General features: G+C 43.5%; 2 protein-coding genes across 6 annotated transcripts in view; one reads left to right on the top strand and one right to left on the bottom strand.

Moving 5' to 3' along the window:
- MKKS (MKKS centrosomal shuttling protein) overlaps positions 1-1,461 on the bottom strand; it is a 32,846-nt gene extending 31,385 nt beyond the window's left edge. The window contains exon 1 of one of the 3 annotated variants that reach the window (XM_040351305.1): positions 1,236-1,461. The gene's annotated coding sequence lies outside the window, so the exon portion shown is untranslated. The remainder of the gene's footprint in view (positions 1-1,235) is intronic. The other 2 variants (XM_040351304.1, XM_040351302.1) reach the window with 2 other exon arrangements.
- Positions 1,462-1,648: 187 nt separating this feature from the next.
- Positions 1,649-22,771, top strand: part of LOC120937808 (SLX4 interacting protein) — a 264,585-nt gene continuing 243,462 nt past the window's right edge. The window contains exons 1-4 of one of the 3 annotated variants that reach the window (XM_040351307.1): positions 1,649-1,738; positions 6,678-6,767; positions 17,454-17,776; positions 18,064-19,677. In XM_040351307.1, the coding sequence (XP_040207241.1) occupies positions 17,454-17,776; positions 18,064-18,937 (1,197 nt within the window). In that variant the 5' untranslated portion in view covers positions 1,649-1,738; positions 6,678-6,767 and the 3' untranslated portion in view covers positions 18,938-19,677. Of the gene's footprint in view, positions 1,739-6,677; positions 6,768-17,453; positions 17,777-18,063; positions 19,678-22,771 lie in introns of those variants that run through there. The other 2 variants (XM_040351306.1, XM_040351308.1) reach the window with 2 other exon arrangements.

Below are 22,771 nucleotides of genomic sequence, written 5' to 3'. Positions count from 1 at the left end.
AAGTCCTGCTAGCTGCATCTTTGGAGCGGTGTGTATACTGCTCCTCCACCGCTCCCGCCCATTGAAATCAATGGGACAGCGCGGCTATACCTATACCGGGGTTAGGGTTTCCCATTGAAGAATATGGCTAGGACTCAGGAATTGGAACAGGGAACGCCCCAAAGGTCAGAAGGCGGGTTCCCAGAGGTCACAGGGCGTGGCTGACCCACCCCCACCAAAGTGTACCGCCTACCCCAACTAAGTCGGGGAATGAACAAGTCAGGGAAAGTGTCTAGCATGGGGGAGTAAAACCGGTCCCGCTAGCGGGCGAATAGCACTGCGAAATTAGCGGTAAAGCGCACCTCCCGCACCAAAGTGAAAGGGGCCTAAGCAAAATAATCGTGATTCTCATTTTGGCCAGAATCGTGCCGCTCTACCCGGTGGATTGGCATAGACGTGGCTGTCGGGAGTCTGATTACATTATCGGAACCGCCGAATAATGATAAGAACTTGTGCCTTATAACATTCCCTAGTCATGTTCCTCCCCCGGCCACCAGCTGAGCATATGGAGCGCAGAGCCACAGTCCGGTCTGGATTATGTGTCCTGGACACATGATTCAAAATCAATCAAAACCTGTACTGCCCGGGTGAATCCTTGACAGGAGGCAACCCTACTGTAACTCCTGAGGGGAGGGGGTGTGGCTTTCCAGCACTGTGTAGGTCTATGGACACAGGAATCGGTGGCAGCGCACGCACACACATGGGGGTCTCCTTCGCACCCAACTCACTCCAGGAGACACCTAACAGTGGGGGGAGCTTAAAGCGACAGCGCGGTCTGCAAGAAGAGGAGGACAGACACATTTCTCTGTGTTATCATCAGACAGGGAAGGTGTCACCTCTTGGGTGCCCCTGGGGGACATGCCATCAGATTGCCCTGTGTGTGGGCTCTCTCGTAAACACTGCCCAGCGGCTCTCCCAGCCTGTCAGAGGACATAATGGGGTTTATTTACTAAATCTGGAGAATGCAAAATGAATCTCACTTCTGCACAGAAACCAATCAGATTCTAACCCCAGCTTGTTCAGTTAAGCTTTGGCAATACAACCTGCAAGCTGATTGGTCTCTATGCAGACGTGAGGCTGATTTTGTCCTCTCCAGCGTTAGTAAATAAACCTCATTGTCATGTAATGTAGAGAACACACAGAGCCTGGATATCACACACACCGTCCATTCACTGATATAATACAACCAAACTCACCGGAGGCCCGGCAGCCCTGTGTGTATGCGGTGTGTGGTGGGGAAGGCGGAAGTAGAAGGCGCTCTGTGCCCGGCTCCGGTCACCTTCTCCTCCACACACTGGACGCACCATGCCCGGACTCCACCAATAGCGGAGCGCCTCACAGCCGCTCCTTCTAAAACAAGAGCTGTGATTGGTCACTGGTGTGCGGTGACCTTAGAATAAAACATATCGCCGGTCTGTGAATAAAAAATAAAACAGAACGGGAATGGCAGAATTGTGTGTGGGGGGATCGGACAGAGCGGGGCGGACACATAGAACAGAAATATTATTAACTGAGAAAGCTGTGGAGGGCGCCTGAGGTGATTTGTCTCAGCACGCCCTCCGTAGTATGTCGGCCATGTTTGATGAGGGCAGAGTCCTCAGGTGGAGGAAGTACTGTTGCCCTTAGTGAGGGTTGTGAGCCTGTTCTTCTGAAAAACGAGAACTTCTATCTCCTCAGGGAACTGTATAGTGACACAGAGGTAGGTACACAAACACAGAAGTATGTACACACAGGGGGGTACACAGACACAGAAGTATGTACACACAGGCGGGGTATACAGACACAGAAGTATGTACACATAGGGGGTGGGATACAGACACTGATGTATGTACACGCAGGGGGGTATACAGAGAGGTATGTACACACAGGGGGGCGGCTATACAGACACAGAGGTATGTACACACAGGGGGGTATACAGACACAGAGGTATGTACATACAGGGGGGTGCACAGACACAGTTATGTATACACAGGGGGGTATACAGAGAAGTGTGTACACACAGGGAGGGGGTATACAGAGAGGTATGTACACATGGGGGGGTACACAGACACAGGTAGGTACACGCAAGAGGGGGGTATACAGACACAGAGATATGTACACACAGGGGGTACACAGACACAGAGGTATGTACACATAGGGGGGATATACAGACACAGAGGGGGAGGTATACAGACACAGAGGTATGTACACACACGGGGGTATACAGACACAGAGGTATGTACAAACGGGGGGGGGGGTATACAGACACAGAGGTATGTACACACGGGGGGGGGGAGAGGTTTACAGACACAGAGGTGTGTACACATGGGGGGTATACAGACACAAAGGTATGTACACACGGCGGGGGGTATACAGACACAGAGGTATGTACACACAGGGGGCTATACAGACACAGAGGTATGTACACACGGCGGGGGGTATACAGACACAGAGGTATGTACACACGGGGGGGGTATACAGACACAGAGGTATGTACACACGGCGGGGGGTATACAGACACAGAGGTATGTACACATGGGGGGGGTATACAGTCAAAGGGGTAGGTAGGCTAAGTCCTACCCCACCGCTGGTAAATGTGGGGCTCCTACAACCTATGGTTCGGGAGATACGAGACTCCTTGCGCAGCCTGTCAGAAGCTACATACAGAGCCGCCAGTTTAAACACAGGCTGGCACCGTCTGTTGGCAGCAGACACTGAGCTCAATGGACAGCTTGGAGTCTTGGACCAACAGTAAAGTATCATTGGCCCAAGCTGTCCAATAAAAATGATGCAGTGGAGGCACGCCTCAGTGTCATAGAAGGGACATGTGTCTAAAAAACAAATGCTTCCTTCCTGCCCAGCCGTTTTAACTACAAGGAAAAGCATAGGTTTATGTGTATAAGATTTACCCACAATCCCATGTTTTCTCACACAGTTAGACCCCTTTCACACTTGTGCCATCCATAGCGTCGACGGTAAAATAGCGATAAAACAACGCTATTTTATTGTCGGATTTGCGGTGCATTTCGGCCGCTAGTGGGGTGCTTTTAACCCTCGCTATCGGCTGAGAAAGGGTTAAAATTGCCCGCAATGCACCACTGTAGTGGCGCTACCCATTGATTTCAATGGGCAGGAGCGCATTAGCAGCGGTGAGTCCAAAGAAGCTGCTGGCAGGACTTTTTCTGATGCCCTGCAAGCGCACCGCTCCAGTGTGAAAGCCCTCGGGGCTTTCACATTGGAATGAATAGAGCAGCTGTTTGAGGGCGGATTGCAGGCGCTATTTTTAATTCTATAGCGCCTGCAAAACGCCCTCAGTGTGAAAGGGGTCTTGAAGTGGAACTTCAGTAATATTTCCATCTTTCCATCTATTGAATCTTCTGCCCTTGTTGTTTAAACTTTGGATAGTAAAACCTTTTTTTTTTCTGCCACTAAATACAGCCCACTTTCTGTCTGGTAAAAAGCCTAGGCTTATGACATCATGCACAGCTCTCTTCTCACTCTTGTGAGTTTGCCAGGAAGGGAGGTGGGATGAGTCATAAGAGGGCCAATGAGAGCTGGAGGTGTACATTCTGGAAGTGAACAGACAGCAGCTTCAGCTGCCCGCAGTTAAAATGGCTGCAGCCAAACTTAGTGGAGGGAGATTTCTGCAGCATATTTGGCAAATACAGAATCACTGTATATATAAAATAATATGCAAAGTGGTTGGAGGGAAGCTTCAGAATGGGCAGACTGCAGTCCCTCTTTAACCACTTAAGGACCGCCTCCTGCACATTTACGTTGACAGAATGGCACTGCTGGGCACATGCACGTATAGGTACGTCCTGTGCTAGTACCCAGCCGTGGGGCGCGCGCCCGCGACCCGGTCCGAAGCTCCGGGACCCGCGGACCCGATCGCTGCCGTAGTCCCGCGATCGGTCCCTGGAGCTGAAGAACGGGGAGAGCTGTGTGTAAACACAGCTTCCCCGTTCTTCACTGTGGCGGCTTCATCGATCGTGTGATCTCTTTTATAGGGGGACACAATCGATGACGTCACTCCTACAGCCACACCCCCCTACAGTTGTAAACACACATGAGGTCACACATAACCCCATCAGCGCCCCCTTGTGGTTAACTCCCAAACTGCAATTGTCATTTTAAATGCATTTTTTGCTGTGAAAATTACAATGGTCCCAAAAATGTGTCAAAATTGTCCGAAGTGTCCGCCATAATGTCGCAGTCACGAAAAAAAATTGCTGATCGCCGCTATTAGTAGTAAAAAAAAAAAATTCATAAAAATGGAATAAAACTATCCCCTATTTTGTAAACGCTATAAATTTGCGCTTATTGCGATTTTTTTTTTTTTTTTACCAAAAATAGGTAGAAGAATACATATCGGCCTAAACTGAGGAAAAATGTATATATTTTTGGGGGATATTTATTATAGCAAAAAGTAAAAATATTGTTTTTTTTTCAAAATTGTCGCTCTTTTTGTTTATAGCGCAAAAAATAAAAACCGCAGAGGTGATCAAATACCATCAAAAGAAAGCTGTATTTGTGGGAAAAAAAGGACGCCAATTTTGTTTGGGAGCCACGTCGCACGACCACGCAATTGTCAGTTAAAGCGACGCAGTGGCGAATCGCAAAAACTGGCCGGGTCCTTTAGCTGCCTAAAGGTCCGGGTCTTAAGTGGTTAAGGCCCCTTTCACATTGAGGAGTTTTTCAGGCGGTAAAGCGCTAAAAATAGCGCTGCTATCCCGCCTGAAAAACTCCTGCACTGCAGACTCAATGTGAAAGCCTGAGGGCTTTCACACTGAGGCGATGCGCTGGCGGGAGACAAAAAAATCTCCTGTCAGCAGCATCTTTGGAGCGGTGAGAGGAGCGGCGTGTATACCGCTCCTTCACCGCTCCTTCCCATTGAAAACAATGGGAACCGCGGCAATACCGCCCGCAATGCGCCTCTATAGAGGCGCATTGCGGGCGATATTAACTCTTTATCGGCCGCTAGCGGGGGTTAATACCGCACCGCTAGCGGCTGATACCCGCGGCAATTCCGGCGGTATAGCGCCGCTATTTTTAGCGGCGTTATACCGCCACCGCAGCTCCTGCCTCAGTCTGAAAGGGGCCTAAGAGGGAGACTGAGAATCTACTGCCTGATGAAACGTTACTGTTATATAATCAAGCTAAATTATATATTATTATGCTTTATGTTATAAGATAATAATTTGTTATTTATCTATTTACTGTGAAATTACTGGTTGGAAGTTTGAACTTCAAATTTCAGTAATTTGTCAGTTAAGCCGCCTGCTTGAGTACAGTTTTAGAAAATATAGTAAATTACCTTAATAATTATTTGTATATTACTTACTTATGGTAATTAACCACTTGCCACCCAGGCCAGTTGTACACACAGGGGGGTACACAGACACAGAGGTATGTACACACAGGGGGGGTACACAGAGGTATGGACACACGGGGGGGGAGGGGTTATCCAGACAGAAGTATGTACATACGGGGGTATACAGACACAGGTATGTACATGCAGGGGGGTACACAGACAAAGGTATGTACACATGGGGGGGTATACAGACACAGAGGTATGTACACACAGGGGGGTACACAGACAGAGGTATGTACACATGGGGGGGTATACAGACACAGGTATGTACACACAGGGGGTATACTGTATACTCTCAGTGCAGACACAGCTTGGTAGACTAGGATGCATGTTTTTTCCATGTTCTGCATTATAATCATACAGAGACAATTGTTCATTGTATTGTAGTTTTACTATTATTCATGTATCATCAGCGCTATCTAGTGGCCATAATACAGTATAGTTTTCTCAAATGAGACATTTAAAAAAAAGCTATAACCTATTTTGGCCACTAGATGGAGTTGATGATACAGACATCAATCTCTTACAAAAATTATGGTGACATTTCTTTTACAGTAGTTTTCAAAATTGTTTCTGACATTCATGCAACATATGTTTTATAGATGGATCCCTACAGAACCTTAGTGAGATTTTTGTTAGGGAGATTCCCCTCGCTTCCTGACACTAAGGGAAATGAGAGAAATTCTCTTATAAGGAAAATCTGCGTGCGCACACACAGGCAGCAATAAGAAGTGACCGAGGTTCTCACTACACTATACAGAATAAGGTTCCTTCTGTTGTTTCATTTTAAATAGCATATTGGGAGTCAAACTGTGTTCCAAAATTTCTAATACACGACTAATTTCAATGCAATGACTAAACCGCATAAAAAGCTAGTGTGAAAATGTGTTTGAAAAATGCACGCATTTGAATGCTTTGATTTTTGTAATGAGTGTACGCTGCATGAACAATGTCAGTCATCCATTGTATTACCCTCTTTATACAAACTTCTCCTGATCTACTCACTTTTTTAGTTTTTGAAGGGAAGCAGTAGAAGAACCATTCTCAGATTTAAGTCCCAGTTCATACAAGTGCGGTTTGTTGTGCCTCTGCCATTGCGCTGCTGTGGTGCCCATTTACATCAATGTACACGATTCAATATGTTTTTATTTTAAAAGGTGCATGTGCTTCTTTTAATGCTACACAGTGTGTTTTTGGCCCCATAGACTTAAGTAGAAGCACACGAAAAATGCATGTACATTAGTTTTTGGCATTGGTTTGTGTTAACACTGTCTCTTCCTCCTAGCAGCAATGATGTCACAGCAGAAAACGTACTGAAGGAAGCACGATTGTACAGCAGCACTACTGTGACTCTAGGCTGAAAGCAGTTCTAAAGGTACATTTTTTTTTTTTTTTTTTTTTTTACCTTAATGCGTTTAGGTGTACGTTTATCAAACATTGATAATTTATCTCATTTCAGTTCTCAGAGAAAAATCTTCTCCTCTGGCACCCTGTTTATGAAGCGGAGAACATTTGTTCTCAGAAGGAGAATAGATGAGAAGTTTTTCCTCTGAGAACACCTGAGATCTGAGTAGAAGGGGGAGGGGCTGCCTGTGATCTCCTGAGAAACTTGTGTGATTACAGAGCAGCTGAGTTTTAAAAGCGAAACCAAAGTTAAAAAGGCTGTGTTATTACATGAAAATAATAAGCGCTTTTTTAACTCTTTTGGCACATTGTTTGAGCCCAGGTTCACACTGGGTACGATTTCCTTCGATTTGAGATGCGATTTCACATGTGAAATCGCATCTCAAATGGGCGGCAATTGTCGGCAATGACACTGTCCTAATCGGTGCGACGCCGCATCTGCGGCGCTGCACTGATTTCAAAAAGTAGTTCCTGTACTACTTTTTGCGATTTCGGGCCGCAGAAACCTGCACAGATGTCTCTTAAATCGCGGCCGAAATCGGGACTGCCAGCGGGAGTGAAATTGTTCGAGTTCAGCTGAACTCGCATGGCTTCACTCCCGCAGCCCAGTGTGAACCAGGGCTAAATGTGTGTTTTTAATTGCTAATTTTGGCATTATTTATGCATATTTTGGCGTTTTTTAATTTTTAACATGGCATATTTTTTTAACACACATCTGGCCGTAGGTTTTTTTATTGTGCATTTTTTTAAACACACATTTTGGTCCTTTAGCACACATTTTGGAACAGGTTATTTTAAGATGCATTTTGGTATGGTTTGTAATGCACACTTTGGCCCTTGTTTTAGCATATAGTTTGACACCTTTTTAACGTGCATTTTGATTCGCTTTTTATGCGTATTTTGGAAAACTACACATTTGCTAGCCACTTTTGGGATGCCATTAACAGTTAATGACACCGCAAGCATATCATGCATTTTGCATGTGTTTCTGGAACGCACTCCAAAACGCAGGTAAAGAAATGAGACAAAATACATGTTAAAAAAAAGCACCAAAATGTACATTTTGGGCATGGAGCATTGTGCATTTTTTCAATGCGCATTTTGGCAAGTTGCTAGAGTATTTGTCAAATGACAAAATGTGTGGCAAAATATTTGTTTGCTAACTGCATTTGGGTGCCATTAACAATGAATGGCACCCAAAAACGCATTGCGTATTTTGACAGAATTTTAGAGCAATTTGGAATTGTAGAAAGAATTGCACAATTCTGCCAATAATTCTGCATTGCTCAGATGTGAATGGGTCCTAAAAGAAAATACATTATAACTATACTGTGTATGTGTGTGTGTAATACATTATATATATATATATATATATAAAATCACCTATATACATAAATAAACATATATAGTTATTATTTATATCAATCTTTAAGCTTGCTTTTGCTGATATTAGGAGGAAAGAAACCTCCTTCTTCACATCACAGCAGCTTCTCACCCATATTCTCAACCTCTGAGCTGGAGAATCTGGGACAGAGATATTTTACAGAGATAGCCAGTGAGATCCTCAGATCTCACCTTCATAAACTGGTCATCTGTGTAAAAGTGAATGACAGAAAGGTGTGTCTTGTGATGAGAAGTGAAAAACATGTTCTCCACTCCTCATCTCAGCTTCATAAACTGGTACACCTGAGAGATCAGCCGTGATCATCAGGATCTCAGCTCTTCTCTGTTTGATAAACGTACACCTAAGGTACAAAACCTTCTTCAGCCTAGGTTCACACTGCTGCGAATTCAAAATCGCGGTAAAATGCGCGATTTTACCGTGATTTCGCGGCCACGAATTTGCCACGATTTTGCCGCGATTTCGGCCGCAATTTAATGTAAATCGCGGCCCGAAATCGCAAAAAGTAGTACAGGAACTACTTTTTGAAATCGCAGATGCGGCGTCGCACTGATTAGGACAGTGCCATTGCCGACAATTGCCGCCGATTTGAGATGCGATTTGACATGTCAAATCGCATCTCAAATCGTTCCAAATAGGGCTCAAGCAGACTTTGAAATACTGACTATGACCCTAAGAACACCATCCCTACTGTCAAGCACAGAGGTGGAAATATTAGGCTTTGGGGCTGTTTCTCTGCTAAACAAACAGGCTGCATTTAGGGGCCAATGGACGGGACCATTTATTGTAAAATCTTGGGTGAAAAACATCTTCCCTCAGCCAGAACACTAAAGATGGGTCTTCCAGCATGCCTATGACCCAGAAATTACAGACAAGGCAGGGACGTGCAGTCATGAACATAAAAAAAAAATCGAGGGTCGTAGCTCGGCGACCTGAGGTCACAGAGACCACAAATTTGGGGGGTAGATAGCCTAAGTATTACCCCACCACTGGTAATTTTGGGGCTCCTACAACCTATGGTTCAGGAGATACGAGGCTCCTTGCGCAGCCTGTCAGAAGCTACATACAGAGCGGCCAGGTTAAATACAAGCTGGCACACTCTGTTGGCAGCAGACTGAGAGGATGAGCTCACAGTGCCTCTCCTCACTTCATGTCAGAAGCACTGAGCTCAATGGACAGCTTGGAGTATTGGACCAATGGTAAAGTATCATTGGCCCAAGCTGTCCAATAAAAATGCTGCAGTGGAGGCACGCCTCTCACTGCAATGTCATAGAAAGGGGCGTGTGTCTAAAAAACAAATACTCCCTTCCAGCCCAGCCTCTTGACTACAAGGAAAAAGCATGGGTTTATGGGTATACGATTTACCCACAATCCCATGTTTTTCTCACACAGTTAAAGCGAAACTTCAGTAATTTTTTCATCTATTATATCTTCTGCCCTTGTTGTTTTAACTTTGGATAGTAAAATCTTTTTTTTTCTGCCACTAAATATCTTATACAGCCCACTTCTTGTCTGGTAAAAAGTCTAGGTATGCACAGCTCTCTCTCTCTCATGAGTTTGCCAGGAAGGGAGGGAGGGATCAGTCATAAGAGGACCAATAAGAGCTGCAGAGCTGGAGGTGTGTCTGTGTAAATCCAGGAAGTGAACAGACAGCAGCTTCAGCTGCCCACAGTTAAAATGGCTGCAGCCAGACCCAGTGGAGGGAGATTTCAGCTGCATATTTGGCAAGTACAGAATCGCAGTAGTGGTTGGAGGGAAGCTTCAGAATGGCAAAGAAGTTTTTATTACAAACTATGTGAGCCGACTGCAGTTCCTCTTTAAGAGGGAGAATGAGAATCTGCTGCCTGCTGAAAAAGTTACTTTTATAATCAAGCAAAATCATATATTATTATGCTTTATGTTATAACATAATAATATATTATTTATCTATTTACTGTGAAATTACTGGTTGAAAGTTATAATTTCAAACTTCAGTAATTTGTCAGTTAAGCCACCTGTACAGATTTTAAAAATATAGTAAAGTGCCATAAAAAAACATAAAAAAATATTTGTATATTACTTATGGTAATTAACTCCTTCCTAACAACTATGCTCGTTAACCGGTGTAAGAAAGATGTAATTACCGTATATACTTGAGTATAAGCCGAGGCACCTAATTTTACCACAAAAAAATAGGAAAACGTATTGACTTGAGTATAAGCCTAGGGTGTCCATCTGCATGCCTCACGGTGTCCATGTGCCCATGCCTCACTGTGCCCATGCCTAGACTGACGTTTAACATGGGAGTCTATAGAAAGGGTGCCCGGTTTTGAAAAATCGGTGCTCCCCAGCCATAGGTCCCCCAGACGACATACTTTGCACACTTATAGAGGAGAAATAGGTCTACATGTGTGCTAAGTTCCGGGTCCAGGGAACCTACGACCGGCCGGTACTGGGTCCCCAAAATCACTGGAGAAATTACTGTTTAACATGCGAGTCTATGCAAGAGGTGCCCGGTTTTGAAAAATCGGTGCTTCCTGGCCGTAGGTCCCCCGGACCACAAACTTTGCACACTTGTAAAGGAAGAGTGGGACTACATGTGTGCCAAGGCGACCTATGGCTGGCCTGTACCGGGTCCCCAAAGTCCGGGAGATCACGCGCAAAAAGGTGACTCGAGGATAAGCCGAGGGGGGCATTTTCAGCACAAAAAAATGTGCTGAAAAACTCGGCTTATACTCGAGTATATACGGTGCTTGCTGCTATTGCAGCAATGCTATTTTGTGGCTGCTTCGGTCTGGTCATGTGATCCAGCTCCCCTGTGTCAGCTGCAAGGGAGAGAAGGGAGTGCCAGCAATGGATTGTCCGGTGATGTCACTACAGCTTGCGGCCTCACAGCCGGGTGCGCACTGCGCATGCGCGTCCTGAATGGCCGGCTTCTAGGACCTGTGATGTATCCCAGAAGATTGCAGGTAGGGAGGGGGAGAGGAGGAGGAGGCGGCGCGGGCAGAAGTGGAAGCTGAGTACCTGTCAGAACTAGGTACCCCCCCTCCCCCCCCAAAAAAATGACATGCCAAATGTGGCATGTCAGGGTACCTTAAAGCGGAAGTTCCACTTTTGGGTGGAACTACGCTTTAACTTTAGTCTGCTATCAACTAAAGCGTCCAGGGGTACTCCACTGTGTTTGTGTATTACACATGGATAGGACAGTGTGTGTGTATGTATGTATGTATGTGTATGTGAATGTGTGTGTGTATATGTATGTATGTGTGTGTGTGTGTATATATATATATATATATATATATATATATATATATATATATAAATTGTGGCTCTGGCCTGATATGTCATGTCCTATTTACTGCCAATGTATCTATATATTGTATTTTTCTAGTTGTCACATTGTGGCATAGGCCTCATATACAGTATGTATACTTTGCTTCACATCACTGGCCTCTTGCATGATGTAGTATGTGCTTTGTTATGTCTTATTTCACAGACACAACATAGCAGTCTCTTTACTAATGCATGAATCACTTCACTGTATTTATGTTGTGTTAGTTTGTCATGAATATGGTTATAGGTCAGATGGTTTAGGGTTAGGGTCTCTGGCAGTTGAGCCTATAGCTGTGAGTTCAAATGCCTGAGCCAGGTCTTCCCAAATTCTGACACCACTAGGTTTACTGTCAGTGCCTAAAACATGTAGCTTTATTGGGACACAGTTCCAGTCACCTGCCATGTGAGAAATTAAAGCTGTCCCTTTACAGTAAAGTACATGGGGTTTGTCTTTAGTGAGTTGAACTCCTTATATGCTATTTTTTTGCTACAGTGCATTGTATCCTGGTGTGGTGGTGCATCAGCAGAGGCTTCATGAAAACCATTACTGAATAAGAGATTGGTCCATTAGGGTTCAGTATTTGCAGCACAGGTTAGCACTTAAAGGGGTTGTAAAGGTTTGTTTTTTATTTTCTAAATAGGTTCCTTTAAGCTAGTGCATTGTTGGTTCACTTACCTTTTCCTTCGATTTCCCTTCTAAATGTTTTTTTTTTCTTTGTCTGAATTTCTCACTTCCTGTAAGCTTGCCCCCATCATCCAAGCCATTCTGGCTGGGGGTTAGTCAGCGCGTGCTCGCCCCCTCCCTTGGGACTACATCCCTGCGGGGAGATGTTGTGAACGTTCAAGCACGCTGACTAACCCCCAGCCAGAACAGCTCAGGTGATGGGGGCAAGCTTACTGAGAAGGACAGAAAGTGAGAAATTCAGACAAAGAAAAAAAACATTTAGAAGGGAAATCAAAGGAAAAGGTAAGTGAACCAACAATGCACTAGCTTGAAGGAACCTATTTAGAAAAAAAAAAAAAAAAAAAACCTTTACAACTCCTTTAAACATAACATGCTTTTAAAGGAGAAGTTGATGGTTAAAACAAAAACAAGCAAAAAACATTCATACTTGCCTCTATGCTGCAGCATCTGCCCCATGTTAGTACTAAGGGTGAAAAACTAGCAATCGCGTGAACACTGATTTCTCAGTGAGCACTCTCTAATATGCTTCCGCAGGCAGGAGAGGGAGCAGGCGTAGCTAGCTCCACCTCTCAGCCGTCAATCGGGCACTCGGGTGGATGCTGACAATATTATCAGGATCCTACCAGAGCCTGGAGTGGCTCTTCTATGTTGGCTGAGAAAATGTGCCTGCTTTCAGCTGGCTCTGCGTCACAGGAGAGCAAAAGAAAGTACACTGCTATAACCTACAAGAGAAGTATGGCCAAAGAAACTTTGGCCATTTTTCACTGCTAAGCTAGGCTCAGACTACATACAGTTTTTGGCATTGTTGCTGTTTCCCAATAACAGTATTGAGGCCTTGGGTATAGTGCACATTGGGATTCATTATCATTATGTTGTGGGTTTAATTTATTTGGGGTATATTTTTTATTTTAAGTTAAACTGTTTGGGCCAGATCCACAGACGAAGTACGCCGGCGTATCTACTGATACGCCGGCGTACTTTCAAATTTCCCGCGTCGTATCCTCAAACCAAGATACGACGGCATCTGGGTAAGATCCGACAGCGGTACGGCTTCGTACGCCTTCGGATGCAATACTTAGATGCAATACTTCGGCGCCCGCTGGGTGGAGTTTGCATCGTTTTCCGCGTCGGGTATGCAAATTAGCGATTTACGACGATCCACGAACGTACGCGTGGCCGTCGCATTTTCTAACGTCGTCTGTAGTCGGCTTTTTCCGGCGTATAGTTAAAGCTGGTATTTTGCGGCGTATAGATAGACTTGCCATGTTAAGTATGGCTGTCGTTCCCGCGCCGAAATTTGATTTTTTTTTTTTTTGCGTAAGTCGTCCGTGAATAGGGATGGACGTAACTCACGTCTAAGTTAAATAAATGACGTTGTTGCGACGTCATTTCGCGCAAAGCACGGCGGGAAATTTCAAAACGGAGCATGCGCAGTTCAATCTGCGCGGGGACGCGCTTCATTTAAATGAAACCCGCCCCCAACCTGCCCAATTCGAAATCCGCCGCCAGAAATACACTACGACGCCGTAACTTAAGGCGCAAACTCGCTGAGGATTCGAATATACGCCAGGTAAGGTACGGTGGCGTAGTGTATGTGGATCTGGCCCTTTGTTTTTTGCAACAAAGATCCCCTTAAATTGATGTTGATGGGGCTTTTTTTAAATTTTGGCTGCTAAAAGCAAAGCATTTACTTGTTACTGACTTCCTGTTCTTCAAACTGTCTTTGCTTTCTTCACAGCAAAATGCTGCACATTATATCATTCACATTCACCATACCCCACTATACCCCATGCCCTTTCCGCATAGATACAGTAAAAGTTAGACATACACCAGTTAGGCCTATTATTCCTGATGGAAACTGTCCTGCTGCTGTGTCCCCTGCAGTTTCCTTAATTCTTGTAGTAAAGCGCCAACCTGTGTTTTCTTCATTTATTTGTGTATTATGGCAATTGGCAAATTAAAAGTGACCTGTTGGACAATTTTACACTGCTATACTATCTGTTAGTGGTGCAACAGATCGTCATTGATCCGTGATCCGAACGGGTCTACGTGTTCGGATCGAGCACACCACGAGATCCGCGGATTGAGCTTAGGAAAGGCCGCGGCTTCAGCCTAGCTCCGGAGCCGCGGCCATCTTGGTACACCCGGCGGCGGCCTAGGTGAGCTCCCCAGAGCGGCGCACTGATGTCATCGTCGCCTTCCTGCTTGTGCGTCTGCGGATGCGTCTGCCTGCTTCTCTTGTATTTCTGGTAAGACTAAGCATGCAAGCAGACAATCTTCAGTGCAGTGGGGCTTTATACAGTGGGGGAGATGTGGTTATTACAGTGGGGATGGGGGAGATGGGGATATTACAATGGGGGAGATGTGGACATTACAGTAGGGGGAGATGTGAATATTACAGTGGGGACTATATATGGTGGTGATCCGAAAAAACGGTTCTGATTCGAGGAACGATCCGAACCGTGAGTTTTTTGATCCGTTGCACCCCTATTATCTGTTGTCTTTCAAATTCTTATTGAGTTTGATCGAAATGGGCTGGTGGAAGGACACTCTCTTGCAAGAACAGGGACAGTAAACTGCCAACACATTTTCATCTGCTGGTCTAGCAGGCCTAATACTGCTTGATAAAAAAAAAAAAAAAAAAAATGTCCCTACTACCTGGTAAAAAAGCCTTTTATTCAAACTGAAATTAATCGGTTTGTGGTATTGCTGCTGTTTTTAGGCCAAGCTAATTTTACAAGAGAAAAAAATAAAGTAAATTCTTCATTTGCACTGCTAGTGTAGGCTGTCCCTGAGACTGTCTGTTTGTAAAAGTCACACTGTTCCATAATGCCACATACAAATTTAACTGGTTCCCGCCTGGCGTATGGCAAGATGACACAGACGGGAACCTCTCGTAGATCAATGCGGACATCATATGACGTCCTCTCGGATTACGCCCCACGCGATCTGTCATCGGCTGCGTCCACGGGACACAGCTAGATCATTGTACTGACCCGCTGGCAGTACCATTTTTTTTCATCTGACTCATTTGTTTTTTCATTTGAAGGATGTTAGGCAGAAGGGTAGTGACAGAACCCTACAAAACAAATTGTATCAGGAACTGGACCAAACTTGCATAGTTTATGGCCAGCTTTACCCTTTAACGTTGCTGTGGATGTAAAGTGGGACCAGGCTTGCGCTGGGAGAATCAGAGAATTAGGCAAGGATATCTCTGCTCTCCAATCTTTGACAAAAACTAGCAATTAATCCTTGCAGTGTGGGAGTTCTTCTTTAAGAATTGTTAAAAGATCGTGATCCTGATCTCCATTTCCACGATTCATGTAAAAAGTGCAGAGCAGTTCCCCTGCTCACAGCTGTCAAAAATCACTAAAAGAGACAGATAAAAAGAAACATAGGGGGTTATTTACTAAAGGCAAATCCGCTTTGCACTACAAGTGCACTTGGAGGTTCAGTCGCTGTAGATCTGAGATGGACATGCAAGGAAAATAAAAAACAGCATTTTAGCTTGCACATGATTGGATGATAAAATCAGCAGAGCTTCCCCTCATTTCAGATCTTCCCCTTTCAGTGCAATTTCAAGTGCCTTTCGAATCAACTTTCGTAAATAACCCCCATTGTATCTTTCTGTTTATTCATTTACAAATCAAAGGGATGAACTTCAGTCTGCAAATAAATCCAGTTTAAGCCCCGGTTCACACCAGTGCACTTTGAAGTCGCGCTAGTTCAGTGCGACTTTAAAGCCAACTATCAATGCGATTCCATGTGCAGCTTGCTGACATCTGTGCAACTTCATTTAACAGACGTCAATGTGAGTTGCACTGAAGTCGCACAGAAATTGTGCAGGAACCCTTTTCAAAGTCGCTGTGACTTGAGTTGCAGCAATTTAAACGGTTCCATTGCCGCAAATGGGGTGTCACTTGTCATGCGACTTTGAACTGTCAAGTAGCATGGCAAGTTGCACTGGTGTGATCCAGAGCTTAAGCAGCCTTGTCATGTAATTTTTATTTGTTTTAATTGTTCCTCTGTTTAACCCTTATTTACTTTAATCAACCTTATGAACTCCTTATTCTCCTTCTCCATTTAATCATTTTTTTAAATGTTAAATTTATGGTACTTCTATTTTATAAACTATTATTAAATAAAACCTTTTTTTTTTTGTTTGCTTTGTTCACTAATGTTTTTACACCTTTGACATATATTTACACGTTTCACATTGAAAAAAGCACAAAATTAAACAAAAATAAAATGTTTTTCATTTGTAACAAAATGATTCAATACTGTAAACTGCTGACAAATTTTCATCTGCTGGTCAAGCAGGCCTAATACTGCTTGATAAGTTGAAGTGTAAACAAAAAAGTTGCAGTAGGTATCCGTAATTGATATCGGCGAGTACTAAAAAAACACATTACATTATTTTATTTTTTAATTTGAGAGAGAAAGAGGGAGAGAGAGACTCTCTTTGATAAGTGTGTTTGGCCATACATTATTATCATGCATAAAAGTCATACAACAAACTTTTATTTCATATAATATTGAAAAGTACATCACATTTTATAGAATGTGGGTGGGTACTTTCTACAGATCTAAATTGTATTTTCATCTCACTTTAACGGCAAAAGTTAATTTTCTTTATTGACTTAAAAACCTTTTCATCACTACTGCTCTGCTGCTATTTTGAGTTTTTGGCAAAATTTATCACTACTAGTATTAAATTATCCATCTAAGGCCACTTTTCACATGGCCGTTTTGGCTGCATACACCAAATTCGGGTGACAAGAATAAGCTGATTCTTTAAGCTGGAATACCAGACGTAAGCAAATAGCCACAGAACTATTGACAAGTTGGCAGCGACTGTCTCTGTTTGAATGTAGCCGCACACCAAACGGTTACCTGTGGTTAGGAATGAATGTCTGAGGCTGGATGCAGTTAGATGTGTCTAGGCTCGGACATCTGTCCCTAACCACAGGTAACTGACTCATGTGTAGCTACATGCAAATAGTTACGACTGCTGTCAGTCTGTCATTACTTTGTACAGGCTGAGCAGCTATCTCTATTTCCATGAACTTATAATTTCCGATGCAAGAATCTGGTGTCTGCAGCTAGACGTCTATGTGAAGGAGGCCTATTCTGCTTTGACACTTTATCTAATGATGAAATAGTAGGTTTGTTGTTAACAGGAAGTGTTTTGTTATTAATGCTGAGACCTGTTGGTGTATTGTCTAAGGATGTGTGGCTCTGTCTCTGTTTTGTTGGAGATGGATTTCTACACGTGGATGAGTCTCATGATCAATCTTCTCACTGTGAAGATACTGATTGATAAGAGAAGACGTCTGAGGGAGAAGAAGAGACGCCGATTATATTGGGTTCATCCATTGATCTCTCAACGGCTAAGCAAGGGTCACTTCCATACTGTGTATCTTGAGCTCCGAAAGTATCCAAAGAAATTCCATGAGTATGCTCGGATGAGTGTCACTACCTTTGATGAACTGTTGGAAGTTGTTAGACCTCAGCTGACCAGAGCATCTACGAACATGAGAGCTAGCATTTCTCCAGAAGAGAGATTACTGGTGACGTTGCGGTGAGTGTAAAATGTTTCAAATAATATTCTTTGTATTGATATGACTTGGCTTAATTTTTTTATTTAAACAATGTCTGTTGCTTATGAGTCAGGCAGATCTTTATTTTTTACTGTGTCAATTTGCCACTTTTCTTGGACCACGAGCTACAAATTGTTGTTTCAGTCTCCCAAGAATTCCTTAAATGCACAAGTCATGTATATTAATATTGGGTATATCTGCAGTGAATAAGGGACAACATTTGGAATTTGCAGTTATTGACCATTTTTTTCTTTTTTTTCCCTTCCAGATATCTTGCTACAGGGGACACATTTGCTTCACTCCATTTTCATTTCCTTCTTGGAAAAATGACAATTTGCAAGATTGTCCATGAAACCTGTGCAGCCATCTGGAGCTTGTTAAGAAATCAAGTAATGCTTGAGCCCACAGAAGAAAAATGGAGAGCTATCAGTGAAGGATTTAAGAGCACTTGCCATTTCCCTAACTGTGTTGGTGCTTTGGATGGAAAACGCATAAGAATTAAAATGCCACCCAAAAATGTCTCAGAGAGCTCCAGATATAAAAACTATTTCTCCATTGTGCTAATGGCCATAGTGGACAGTGCACACAATTTTGTGGCTGTAGATGTTGGAGCGTATAGAACTGTTGGGGATTCAAAAATATTTCGCACTTCTCCAATGGGGAGGAAAATTCTTGAGGGCAAATTTAATATTCCAAGCCCAAGGCCCATAGAAGAAGGCGGGGATCCGCTCCCATTTGTGTTTGTTGCTGATGAGGCCTTCAGCTTAAGCAACAACATAATGAAGCCTTATCCTAAGAGAGGCCTGGATTTCAATGGGAAAATCTTCAACTACAGACTGAGCCGTGCGCGACGTCAGGTGGAATGCGCTTTTGGAATTCTAGCGAATAAGTGGAGGATATTTCAGAGCACTATCCAGCTGAAGCCTTCACATGTAGACATGATAGTAAAGAGTGCATGTTCTCTTCACAACTTTGTACTACAAAGGGAGCGCTATGCCAATGACTTGCTGGATCATAATATGGAGGATTTGGAGTGGCCCTCTGTGCGATATCCTGATCATGCTGCAAATATAAGAGAAAAATTTGCACAGTATTTCATGTCCCCTGCTGGTGAACTTCCCTGGCAGTACAGCAAAGTTTAAAATATCTATCAGCCTATAACTTTTTTCCTTTTTTTAATATATTAGGATCTCCTAGTGGTGAGATCTCCTAAGCAGAGTTCTCAGATCTGCACAGCTGCTGTGGCTAGCAAAGGGACCCTGTTGCTAGACCATTCATCTTAGCAACAATCTTTCCATAGGATGTGCATTTAATGTTTTTTTATGCATGTTCTTTTTTTGTAAAAGCCTCCCTTATGCAGACATTCAAAAGCCTTGAGACTACTTCTGGGTGTCTCCGCCAGACTCAGAGCTGTCATCAAATGACACTTTTTTTTTGTATTTCTTAACTACATACAAGGTTATGTAGAGAGGCAAGGGTGACGGTGCTGGGCCAGCACAGACAGTAATTGGACACAAGAGGAGAGGCTGTGACATGCAAGGAGAGAGGGGGCCGTGCTAGGGTACAGATTCTTACTAAAGAAGTACAATTTGCTAGCAAGTTCAAAGGCACACTACATCGGGGAAAAAACACTCCAAATAAGCACTTAAATTTTTATGCACTTTTTTTTACCTGGCCTTTCTAGGTTGGGTACAGGGTCTGTTTAACTGAGGGCCTGCTCTTTGTTGGATTTTTTATTTGTTTTATAGAATTAAGAATACAGGAGGAGTGAGGTCAAAGTTAAATTGTGGGTGGGAACGGAACCAAGAGTCCCGGAAAAGATATGAGACCAAGGGTAACTTGTGTTGCGACAATCCATCTGTAGCTGAAATATAATTTTTGGGTAACCCTTGTCATTTCTATTCTTGGTAGATATTGTATATCATTTTGCTCCCAACCCCCCAAATATTTTTTTTTTTTTTTTATAGTACACCTGCAGCATTTCTGAATTTCTAATATTTAGGACCTGTGTTCAATGAGCTTTAATGAGTAAATGCAGCGTGCTTTTGAAATGGGTTTGTTCAGAATTTGTTCAAACGGCTGTTCAGATTTCATTGCAGATGCAATGGACCTGATTTAGCTGCTTTTGCATTCTAATGGATGTGTATGGCCAAAGAAGCTGTTCTGAAGTACAAAAGCCCAAATGGCCTACAGGTAAAACCAAATTAATGATTATTTTACAAAGCTACACAGATTTTTTAATCTCTACTGGGACCCCTGACTACATAGGCTAGTTTCTCAAAAAGGTGAACGTCAGCCTTTAAAGCTGAATCTTGTGCAAACAGCTAAATACACTATCAAAATGCATACCGGGATAGAAACTGTCTCATCTACCAAATTACTTATATTTTATTTCCTTTCATATAGCAAAGCTAAGCTGGCGACCTAACTTTTTCCATGCTGCAATCAAACACAGCTAGGTTATCTCCCCACCCCCAGCTTGTTGATTGGACAGTAAGACCCCTTTCACACTGAGGCAGTTTTCCATAGTTTAATGTTAGAAATGGCCTCTAAATAGCGCCTGAAAACCACATCCTATTCATTTCAGTGTGTTTTTTCACACTGGGGCGGTGCGCTTGCAGGAAGTTAGGCAAAGTCCTGCAAGCAGCATCTTTGGGGCGGTTTACGCCCTGCCCATTGAAATGAATGCCGAAAAGAGCCACTAAAGCGCCTCTAAAACTAGTGGTGCTTTAGCACTGCCGCGGCTCAGTGTGAAAGATGTCTAAAGAAACAGCAACAGAATGTTGAAGTTATCTCTCATCCTTTAACCACTTGCTTACTGGGCACAGGTGAAATTTCAGCTTCCGACACTGCGTCGCTTTAACTGACAATTGCGCAGTCGTGCGATGTGGCTCCCAAACAAAATTGACTTCCTTTTTTTCCCACAAATAGAGCTTTCTTTTGGTGGTATTTGATCACCTCTGCGGTTTTTATTTTTTGCGCTATAAACAAAAAAGAGAGACAATTAAAAAAAAAGAAAACAATAATAGCCCAATTTTTTTTTAAAAAAGTTTTTTCTCTCAGTCTAGGCCTATACGTATTCTTCTACATATTTTTGGTAAAAAAAAAAAATCGCAATAAGCAACTGGTTTGCGCAAAAGTTATAGTGCCTACAAAATAGGGGACAGAATTATTATTTTTTTTTTAATTATTTTTCTTTTACTAGTAATGGCGGCGATCTGCGATTTTTATTGGGACTGCGACATTATGGCGGACATATCGGACACTTTTAACCCATTTTTGGCACCATTCACAATTATACTGCGATCAGTGCTATAAATATGCACTAATTACTGTATAAATGTGACTGGCAGGGAAGGGTTAACACTAGGGGGCGAGGAAGGGGTTAAATGTGTACCCTGCATAGTGTTTCTAACTGTGGGGGAAGGGGACTGACTGGGGAGGTGACCGATCTGTGTCCCTATGTACAAGGGACACAGCATCGGTCTCCTCTCTCCCTGACAGTACGTGGATCTGTGTGTTTACACACACAGATCCACATCCTTGTCTGTGTAACCGCCGATCGCAGGTGCCTGGCGGACATCGCGGCCGGCAGGCAGGCGTATCGGCATCTCAGTGATGCGGCGGGCACGCACGCGCCCCCGCCGGTGCTAGCGCGCCCTCCAGTGGCTGGAGGCCGTATATAGACGGTCTCCCGGCAGTTGGGATCCACTCTGCGGCCGTACAAAGTCATACGGCTGGCAGCAAGTGGTTAAGCAGCATGTTTCTTCCCAGTACAATCATTCACCAGTGCTGTGGGAAATGCATGAACACAGACTGGTATGAATTTTCACACCTCTGGTTGAAATCTTCTTTCTCCTGGCTATGCCTGCACAGTAGAAAGCTGTGGATGTTTGTAGGGCTGTCTCCCAATACAGGAGCCACTCGATGTCCTCATAGTGTGAGTTTCTACTGCACAGATTCAGCCAAGTAAAATAAGATTTCAGAAGGAGGTGCTTAAGGTAGAACAATAGGCACAACTTTTTTTTCATTTTATATAGAGTAAGGGAAGGCTTACCCCTGTGAGATTTTTTTTTTCCAACATATGTGTCCTATTGAAGAGATTTCTTGCTACTTCCTGTCCCATAGCCAAACAGGAAGTGAGATAAAAGGTAAGGGAATTCCTTGGGGACCCCCAGTTCACCAGAACTAGTGTCCCCTCTATTACTTTTCTGGGCGCAACCAAAAGTTTGGGATTTTTCTTTTACTTTCACTTTCAATGATGATGGTAAACATAACAAATGGAGAGGATGAATCTGCCTAATAGGGACACAGAACGCAAACCGACAGATTATCTAATCATTCTCTGCTCGATCCAGAAAAAATAACGTTTTGTCTTTAGTTATACTTTAATATTCCTACAGGCCACATTTACATGACCAAGATAAGTGTATATTTCTGTTGAATGGGGGAGCAAGAGCACAAATTACAGTTTGCCTCCGTAGGAATGTCAACCATATGTACGCAGCATTAGGAGCAAAATCGCTCCTCTGCCCCTAATGCCCCCATGCTTCGGTATGCAACTGAATGGCGTACCTGCTAAGTAAATGATGGTTAACATTAAAACAAAGTAACATTACAGTATAACAGTAAGATCATACCATACCTGCAAAGCAAATGCCAAAAAAAAAACATAGTAAAAAATAAAACATTTTTTAACGCAACCTGTGCCTAAAATATATATATGCCGAAGCATGGGGGCATCCTCCCGCAAAAAAAGTTATGCTGCGTACACACGGTCGGACTTTTCCACGGGCAAGCCTCCGTAGAAATGTCGACCGTATATACGCGGCATTAGGAGCAAAATCGCTCCTCCGCCCCTAATGCCTTCATGCTTCGGCACATATGCTCTTTTTTTAACTGTGGTGATGAAATCACCTCCTACAGCACTGGAGCACTGGCTTTATATATCGTGGGAGCAAACGCTGTTGCTGTCA

The sequence above is a fragment of the Rana temporaria genome, chromosome 4 (assembly GCF_905171775.1).
Source record: "Rana temporaria chromosome 4, aRanTem1.1, whole genome shotgun sequence".
NCBI classification, from domain to species: domain Eukaryota; kingdom Metazoa; phylum Chordata; class Amphibia; order Anura; family Ranidae; genus Rana; species Rana temporaria.
Note: the sequence above shows the minus strand (reverse complement) of the source record. Positions and strands in the feature narration are given on the sequence as shown.